The 9,823-nt window shown below is 43.0% G+C and overlaps 1 protein-coding gene across 2 annotated transcripts in view; it reads left to right on the forward strand.

Moving 5' to 3' along the window:
- Positions 1-9,578, forward strand: part of LOC125288840 (fibroblast growth factor 14) — a 77,101-nt gene extending 67,523 nt beyond the window's left edge. For both annotated transcript variants that reach the window (XM_048235514.1, XM_048235515.1), the window contains exons 4-5: positions 8,263-8,461; positions 9,173-9,578. In XM_048235514.1, the coding sequence (XP_048091471.1) occupies positions 8,263-8,461; positions 9,173-9,315 (342 nt within the window). In that variant the 3' untranslated portion in view covers positions 9,316-9,578. The remainder of the gene's footprint in view (positions 1-8,262; positions 8,462-9,172) is intronic.
- The last annotated feature ends 245 nt before the right edge of the window (positions 9,579-9,823 follow it).

The following is a 9,823-nucleotide window of genomic DNA, read 5'->3' on the forward strand; positions in this document are numbered from 1 at the left end:
AAGAATGCAAAGGGCACCCGAAACGCTTTTTAAGAAAATAAAGCGAGTTAGAGGCAAGCGTTGCATTATCAGCGCGAGCGTCGCAAGGCTCTTTCATCTGGAGAGAGACGCTGCGTCACGCCGAGCGCTTTCATGAATATTTCGCCCCATTTCATCTTCCCCGTTAGCCTTCCCCCGCCGAGGTTTGAGAGGCGGCCGGCAGGCTGGCCGAGACCCGCTATTATCTGGAACGTTCCGCCCTAATATGGCGCCCGTGGACAGACAGCGAGGTGTTCAGGGGAGGGTTGAGCGGCGTTTCGCCAGCAGGAGCAGTAAGGTCAGACGTGGCTCTGCAGGGACCCCCCAACGCCACTAAAAATAGACAATTTTTTTCCCTTCTATCCTCTCACACAGCTTCTCATTTCCTGGAGAAGGTAGAGCGGGTTACTCCCGCACTAAGACAGAAGGTGCAGTTGTAATGCACAGTGTAAGACACATGGGCAGGTGTTAGAAGGGGTTGGAGTGTCTTATACCCTCATGCTGAGATCTTGAGACCAAACTGGTCCCTGTCACAAACACTTCACTCTCTCCCAGTAGAATAAACACACACACACTCACACACACACACACACACACATACACACACACACACACACACACACACACAAGCATACACACACCATGTACACAGCTCTTACAGTAGGGGGATCCCCGATAGACTCCCTGCTGAATGTGAATGTCTTGGGAGCGAGTGCAACATCACCTAATTTCATAAGATGGCCCCTTCTGTGAACACCAGACATGCACCACTGTGGGTGGGGCCCGGCCAATCACTCATATTAACCCCACGTATGGCCACAGCATGTGGTTATGAGGGCATTACATCAAATTGATTTGTTCAAAACAGCGCTGTGGAATCAAACATCAGCGAGGGTGTCAAGTATGCTCCTACAAGAAGAGTATTTACAGAATATTTAATGACTGATGTTACACAATGTGTTTGATAGTCTGTCAACAAACAGTGAGTCACATAACTGTTTCCTGTAACATCCTCCTCCTATATATATTCATATATTTATTGAAGTTAGAAATGTAGAAAAAAAAAAAAAAAACCATGGATCCATACTTTGTTTGAAATTTTAGGATGCCATATCCAGTATCAAAGTTCAACAATTAGATGTTAGAACTGTGGATGTGTTACACATAAAACAAACACAAAGGATGAAAAGCAGTCCTCTTTTTATTTTGGTGTTACATATATATTTCCACCGGTACAGTATATATTTCCACTGTATTACACCCTGTAGTGGTTAGGTCTCCACCTCCACCTTTTAAAGGTGCAGTCAGTGACCGTACGCGATTTCAAGCCCATAACATTTTTTGTCAAATTCAGCAATCATCTCCCCACAATCCGTTGTGAAATAAAACCCGGTCTCCCGGTAGGGAGCCCAGGCTCCAAAAACTGTAAAAACTGGTGAGGGCAGTCTGCCCTCCAATCAAAAACGAAACCCTATGTGTAGTTTCTCTGGAAATACTGAAGGAAGGGGTGAGCTACCTCTCTGGTGTGTTTCGTTTGATCTTTGGTTAAAATATAATGTATGGTGTTTTGGACGAAAGTGACGAAAGGCTAATAATTTTAAATATAAACATAAACCTAATAAAAACAAGACTTCCTGCGCAATCGCTGATTGGAAATCTGTACCCAACTAGTGCCAAGGACGCTGTGCTCCCCAAAGAACTCAAGCCAGGCCAGCCCAGATCCAGCCTATATATAGGGTTCAAATCAAGTCAACCTTTTTGTGTAGAACATTAAAAAAAACAGTTGTTGTACCAAAAGCCTTTGGTTCAGACCAATGCTAGATCGGAGCCAATCTCATGCCAGATAAGGTAGGGCCAGACCAGGGCCTAGTTTCCAGATAACGACAGATGTATGCACTTACAAAAGTTTTCTATGATTGATCTTACAAACGATTTGATTTTTCCGCATGCTTCCTGAACATCCTCGTAGCGTGAATGCATATGCACTACTCAAGGTGTTCTTAAGAGGAGCTGTCTACGTTAACAGTTCTGAAATATCCTCTAATTTGATGATATCATATGACTTCACGTCACGGCTGCCATTTGAGCTTCAGACCTACATGTTAATTAACTTCAAAACATTGACAAGCATCTACAAGCATCCCCTGGTATGCCTATGCCACACACGGGCATAACTAATATTAATTATCAAGATTAGATTGTTACACCGTTTTCATGTTTGTTGCACAATGTGTGAACATAGGCTATTAGGCTACTCAATACATCTGACATGTCTGCTCTTCGCCACTTGTGACTGTCCCGCAGTGTGCGTATGGTAGACTGCCTACGCAATCATGTTTTGGGGTGTCATTGAAGAAGACATTTGATGATGAGGTAGAAGGCGAGTAAGATACTGAGAGATGCCTAAATAATAGCCTATAGGATGATGATAGATTTTGATGCAGCACAGGTCATTTTAGCCACGAGTGCTTTGCGATGTTCTTAAGCAACGAGGGTTTAAGGAAACATTCCGAATATTAAGACGTTTGTAAGAGGGACTTTACGAACTACTTAGACTTATGATGTTTTTCGAGAAACTGGGCCCTCAGTTGTAGACTCATCTGCCATCTTGCTTGTCTGACCTGGCTGCAGTAAATGATAAATGGCCCCAATTACTCTCCTGAGGCGCTCGGGAGCATTTGTTCCTGTTGTTTCTTTTATTCTTCCCCTCTCTACTTGCAGTGATTAATCTGGGCCTATAAAGCAGCGTCCCATTCACAGTCAGCAAGCCGCAGTGCAGTGCAGACATACCCACCTTCACAAAACAACAGAATTGGGGCCTAATAGCTGCAACCTCTTTGGCTGCTCCAAATCTCCTCTTTTATGGAGACGGATATTTATTGCTGGCACTCCCTGCAGGGAAGACCTTTTTTTATAGGAGTTTTCATTTTTTTCCTTTTGCACAAGTGTGACAGAACAGCACAGGAGAGCTTGCTATTAAAGTCATAATACAAAGAGTAGAGCATTCAGATCTCACTGGAACTGACCGACAAAAGAGGAAAAGAATGTCACATCTCTCGTCTCACATCTTGTCATAGAAGCTAATTCAAGTCTTCACCTTGTAGAGACGGTGTTCTGCTTGTGCTGTCCCTTTCATGTTTTCATCCTGGTCACCGTCACCCAATGAGTTCTGCATGTCGGTAAATTGCATTTGGTGCACTGACTTCTTTGATGTGAGGGCCGTGCACGGCTCCTGGTGGAGCTATGGCGTCTGTCGCGTAGGCAGCCTCACGCTGCACCTGTTCTTTGTCAGGGTGCAGCTCTCTGTCGACGGACATCAGAGAGAGGAGGCCGCACTGAGGGTCACACTCTCTCTCAGGCCTTTTTGAGGTCAACCTCAAACAACAGCTGGCCGGAGCAGATCAGACCCTGATCACCACATTAACTCATTTACTTCATTTAGCTGTACTTTTAGTTTATCAGTGCTTTCACATAATTCATTTAGCAGTGCTGCTTATACAAAGGGATTTGCTGTTTGGTACAGGTTCACGTATTTTTGGGACCCATGAGATTGGTTGTTTCTAGCAAAAAAGAAACAAAGACAAACAAAGGCCCTGAGTGGCCCCAAGCTGCCTCAGATGTGGACCCAATGACTGTAAAAGACATTGGGTTCCTAATGTCAATGCTGGGCAAAGTGCAAAGTCAGTCTATGAGTAAAGTTCTCGTGCAGAAACTAACAGCATAATGTGGCACATGACAGCTTTTAGCTGCATCACCGATGATTGTGCTTGGGATCTTGCTCAAGGTATTAAATTTGCAAATAGATTTTGTACGAGAACATTCTACTTCAAGATCATCATAACACATTGTAGGATATTTCCTTCACCTCAGGTGAAGTTGTTGCCAATTAGCCACAGATTTTAGCCTGTAAAATCTCCCTAATGCCTCTTGATATTTTTAGGAGCTTGGGTCTTGTCTTCTTCATTAGCGGTTCCTAGCTCATAATGAGGGGTAGCAGAGTGCAGCCTTGTGCGTGAGAGTTCCTGCCTGCCAGTTAGCTTCCTTTTCGTTGGCGTACTGTAAATCTGATCTCTTACTTTGAGAGTAAATTCATATTTATTCATCATTTATATGCATCATATTTCTCATGTATAAGTATCACACAGTATTTAAAGGTCAGCTCTTGACATTTTTCACACAGACCTTTGTTTTCTCGAGGTCTGTCAGTAAGAAAAAATCAGTGTTACCTAGCCTGAGTTGCTGCAGCCAACAGCTAGCCAAGCAGCTACAATGCTACACTTTGGGGGCATCTATAAAATCATGAGTTTTCCTTTAAGTATTTAAAGGATTTTGTTTATCATATGCTATGTCTTTGATATTTGAAGACATAGTAACCACTCAGGTGTAAAGGTAGAAAGTGTTGCTCAGTTGCCCCTTTGAAACTTTTTAGTTTGTAGAGGAACAGTGTAGCTGGAGCCTGGAGCCTGCAGTCTGGGTTGTGTGTGCGCTGTTGCTGTCACGGTGTCGCAGAGCTCGCAGAAGGAATTAGTGGCTGTGGCTTTTCATCCTCCTCTTGTGTTTACGCTGCCGCTATCTCCCCGAGGTCGTTAGTTAGTGCGCTGGAGGAGTTCGGTGTTAGAGGTGCTCCCAAACAGCCAGCACTGAGCAGCTCACACAGTCACCTCCTCAGGGACGGCACAGAAGAAAAGGGATTTCCCTTTTTCTTCCTTCTTTCTCTCTCTCTCTTTCTCTCCTTCTCTTTTTCTCTCTGTGATTCTTTTTCTCTTACACTCACCAGTGTCGGAAAAATGTTGACCAATTTCCCCAAGGGATGTATAATAGGTACACATGGTTCAAAAACTGTGGAAATGTCCATTACAGGTCAGTCTCCCAAACTTTTCCCAATCTCATCATGAATTATATTCCTATCACAGATTAGCAGTAACAAACCAGGATGGTAACTAGTAGTATTTATTTTAATGAATGTAATACGTCAAGTCAAGTCACTTTTATTTATAGCGCATTTTTATATACATGTACAGTAATAAGCTATCACTAAGCGCTAGCACTGTGCACTGTAGCCATTCCTAATTTTTATGCCATTTTTGGGACATGTGCTGCACAGTGTCAAATGCAGTGATGGCTTCTTAAAGAAATGAGAGATCCCACACATGGAAAAAAATGAGACAAGATTCTCTTTTGACCATTTCAGCATTGCAATTCTAGTCTTTCCCATGTACTATATGTGCAATGGAAGACAAATTAGGACATCTAAGAGTTATATAATTGTTAAAGCCATATAATTACCTTGTTTGGGATAATCATGAACAATGGCTCTTGATTAGCTCATTTAAATGCACACTGAGTATCTGTGGTGCTGAATATTCACCCTTCTGTTGGGCTGCCTATAGTCCTGGCAACCCACTTGCCTGGTGAGATGAAGCCTAACGTTACGCCCAATAGCAGCAGACATTGATCAAGTTCCTGGAGTGCTCTTGGCGTAGAAAGATGGGCATCCCTGCTGGGCCTGACTGCTCTCCTGAGGATTCGTTCTCCCCAGATTTTATTTTCTCCCTTTTGACTTCTTCTGTCTTCTATCCTTCAGGGACAATCCCATTTTCGGTACTAGTTTTTTTTTTCTGTTGAAGGTGGAAAGCTACATGGCAAAAACCTACTGTACTCTGTGGCGCTTTTAAGGCCTCTGGTTGATTTTGCACAGTGGTTTCGCGACATGTGTCTTTCCATTATTATTTTCAGTCCAAGTGTGGATTGATTTTCAAAGCCTTCAGAAAAAGAAAATTACATGGTCGCGGGAGAATTTTCTGTTGTCCTGCAGAGTTGTGTGATGCAAGCGCATGCACAGTGAATTGTATGTGGCGGTAAATTTGCCAAATTGCACATCCCCTCTTGTTGAACCCCTTTTCCCACCAGTGTTACCGTGGCAACCCTCCACAAAGACGTACAAGTGCATGTCCTTTCATGTGGCAAACTTACTGAATGGAATATCAATGTGGGCTCAGCAGCAAGCCAGTCTTTATCTTGGACTTTCTTTCTTTATCTCTCTCTCTCTCTCTCTCTCACACACACACACACACACACACACACACACACACACACACACACACACACACAGATAAACACTTACATATTTTTTTTTACGCATTCTGTTCGATATTGCTCATGTTGCTCCAGTGTGTCCTCCCCAGAGGTTTGACAGTGGCCTTATCCTTAAAGAGATCATTATCAGTCATCAAAATTATTTGGAAGCTGCAGTCCATGATTCAGACCCAAAACATTGTCCATCTCTTATTTCATCTGTCATTTTTGACAGAGTGCTAAATCTTAATCATCTCATGTCAAGCTCACAATTTGTATTACATGAACAGTGCAGTGATGTGCGGTGAGGTCATTTGCTTGTGACCGTATCAACCAGTTACCAACCAGTATCAACCAGTTATGTTTTACTCTGGTACATGGTAACATAGGCCTAATGTTAGAGATTGAAATCACCCAAACTAAACATCTTTAACATATTTGAAATAAGTTACTTAGACCATGGAAGGTGAGGACATTCGAAGAAGGGATCTAGAAACATAGACAGTGATGGCAAGAGACACAGGCATATTGAATGTGCTCAATTCCGTTTCAATGGGATTGCACAGATGAGAGGCCTAGCATGTCTGTGTGCAGCTGAGCTTAAATTTAGTATTATACAGAACCAAACAGAACTTACATTCATAACAGATCAGTGGGGGAAATTATTTTAGTTCATATTTTTATTTTAAGTCTTGTAATGTCTTTTCATTAAAACATATGACAGCTGAGGTGCTACCTCCCTTGACTTTAATGAAAATTATGTGTTGTCTCTGAGTGGAGCCATTTTCTCTCAGAACATAAATTAGGGCTGTGTGCAACACCTTTTAAACAAAAATACTCAGGAGTTTCCACTTGTTATGGTGGACATCAAAGGCTAAAATTTTAAAAAGCCCGACAGGCTGTTGTTAATACTGTTGATGTGTATTGTCAAGAGGCACCATTGTTTATCTTATTTTTAGAATGAATAATTATCATATTTATTATAGCCATTCTTATTCATTTATCCACTCTTCTGGACAATATGATAGTAAAGCCCTTTCTAATATAAACAGGATACCTCATACAACCTGCTGTATCTACGTTAGGATAGTGTCAATCACCAGCACTAACCTAGCCTGACCACGCCCGCCTAGATCTCCTTTCAGGGAGTAGTCTAGTCTCTCTAGTCTGGAACAGTACACCATAGTTCACTAGCGTTTTCATCAGTTGGCAGATTATCTGCCCAATCAGTGATGAGAGGGGATGATGCTATAGTTTAGACATTGAAAGTGGCTGTGGTAAACAGTAGTAGCAACGACTGCAAACATCAAAAATTGCAATCGGAAGATTGTGTACATTTATTTACAGCAAGGCTCACATACATTGTTCCCTGACGATGCCAATGCTGTTTATTGTCAGTTTGTAAAGTTAGGTAGATAGTTACAGTAGGAAGTAACATTATGAATCCCTGATCAATGTGATTGAAATCATTATTCCAGCCTAACCAAAGTTAGTGCAAAGTCTATGCCCATTGCCATGTGAGTGCTGGAAAGGTTTCCCAATCGTGAGTGACCAGACTCTATTCACTTTGTGAATGAGTTTGGTTTACCAGGCTAGCACTAACCATGCTTTACATTAAAATATAACAGGAAAACAAACAGAGGCTTGTTTTGTGAAAGTAAACATCTTCGTCCAGAAGTGCTAGCATGTATTGCAGAGATGCTCTTCTCCTTCTCCTTCTTAGTATGATTTATAATATGATTGTTTGTGTTTATGAAATATACATCCCCCATAATCATCCCCCATTGTAATCGGCTCATTCACTCCCTCACTCTCCAGCTTAAGCTTGTGTATGGTGAACATTCTGGCCCATAATGGCTGCCGTACATCACCTAGGTGGGTGCTACACATCGGTGGTGAATAGTGAGGTTCCCCCTTGACTGTGAAAAGCTTTGAGTGTTGAGAAAAGCACTATGTAACGTGTTGTAGTTGTGCAAATTTTCATATTTATATTGTACTGGGGATGTGTTGGAGCAGAATTAGCTTTGCCACCTTACAATAGGTCAGCCCAGGTTCGATCCCCGAATCCACCATTGTGAGTCCATGTCACTTTGAATAAACACGTCAAACACCGATTACTTTTACACATAAAGCATGATGTAAATGACTGCTTCTTTTGCCCCTTTTCAGGAGCTCTTCACGGCTGAGTGCAAATTCAAAGAGTCGGTGTTTGAAAACTATTACGTCATCTACTCGTCCCTGCTCTACCGACAGCAGGAGTCCGGCCGCGCCTGGTTCCTTGGCCTCAACAAGGAGGGCCAACCCATGAAGGGCAACCGGGTCAAGAAGACCAAACCTGCTGCTCACTTCCTGCCTAAGCCCATAGAAGGTGAAATGAGAGCATGGTGGAATATTACAGTTGAAATGGTGTTTAAGTATTAATGAGTCAAATTCCTCCTGTAGTCTGGACCTAATAAAGCTTTGAAAGTCTTTTGGGTAAAGTTACAGGTAAATTATGCAGTTCTAGTAGTCTAGTAGGTGTAGTCTGGTTTGTATCTGTCTCAATTCCACACTTTCAGTGTAACAGGGAGGCTACACCAGACACCTAGGCTTTACCAGTATAAAGAAATAAAAGAATATAAAAGAAGAAATAAAAAAATTAAATGAACCTCTCTGTTGGGCTCTTTGGGTGACAAGAATGTTCAGATGATTTGGGATAAGCCTGGCAGAGAAGGATCATTAGAATAAGAGTATACATAACTATTTGTGTCAGAGAAAAAGTTGGATTTGGATTGCCACAATTTTGACTGTTCAATTGTTAATAACTTTGATGAAACCATGCAGATTTTACTTCTCCATTTAGGTTTCAACTTCCTGAAATGACCTGAACTGTTTGTGATAACTCATGCTGATTGTTGAGTGTGACACTGTATAGAAATGGATTTGTCTTGAAGATTTACACACAGTAGGTACAGGAAGAGGCCAAGATACAGTGTCCCACTACCTCTGTCACTTGAAACCACTTCTTTGTTCATCAGTGTTATTAGAGGCAGTAAATCACTCTCAGTTTTACCCCGATGTGCTCTTTCCTTCCTCCCAGTTGCCATGTACCGTGAGCCATCCCTGCATGATGTGGGCGAGGTGGTCCCGAAGGCCGGCGTCGTGCCGCCCAGCAAAAGCACAAGCGAGCCTGTGGTGATGAATGGAGGCAAGCCCGTCAGCAAGCCTGACAAGGAGACATAGCCCAGCCCTCCTCCTCTCCTCTCGTGGGAACAAAAGGGGGCCGCTTTGCACGGGCCCCCCTCTCCTCGCAAGGACTCTCTCTCTCACTCTCTTGCCCCTGAGTGTCAGATTCAAGGGCAAACAACACCCCTAAATACCCCCCTGCCAAAAAAAAAGAAAAGAAATTCCTCCTCGACTTGTCTCTCTTCCAGGCACTTCGCCGCCAGCTGAATTGAAACAGAGAGGGGGGGCACAAGGACCGGGGTTCAACACAGTAAGGCAGGGGGAGGGTAGAGGAGGAGGAGGAGGAGGGGAGGAGGAGGAGGAGGAGGAGGTGGAGGAAGAGGAAGAGGAGGAGGACGATGAGGGGGACAGCTGGGATACCAGCCTTACAGACTATGTCACTGGAATGCCCTATGCGATATGGAATGCCTTTTTAAATCTCTTTTGATTCTGATTTGGTTTTTGGTTTCTTTCGCTTTGTTTTTCTTCTTTTTCCTTTTCGTTTCTGTTCGTGACAATCTTCTGT

This window comes from Alosa alosa, chromosome 23 (genome assembly GCF_017589495.1).
Source record: "Alosa alosa isolate M-15738 ecotype Scorff River chromosome 23, AALO_Geno_1.1, whole genome shotgun sequence".
Taxonomy (NCBI): Eukaryota; Metazoa; Chordata; class Actinopteri; order Clupeiformes; family Clupeidae; genus Alosa; species Alosa alosa.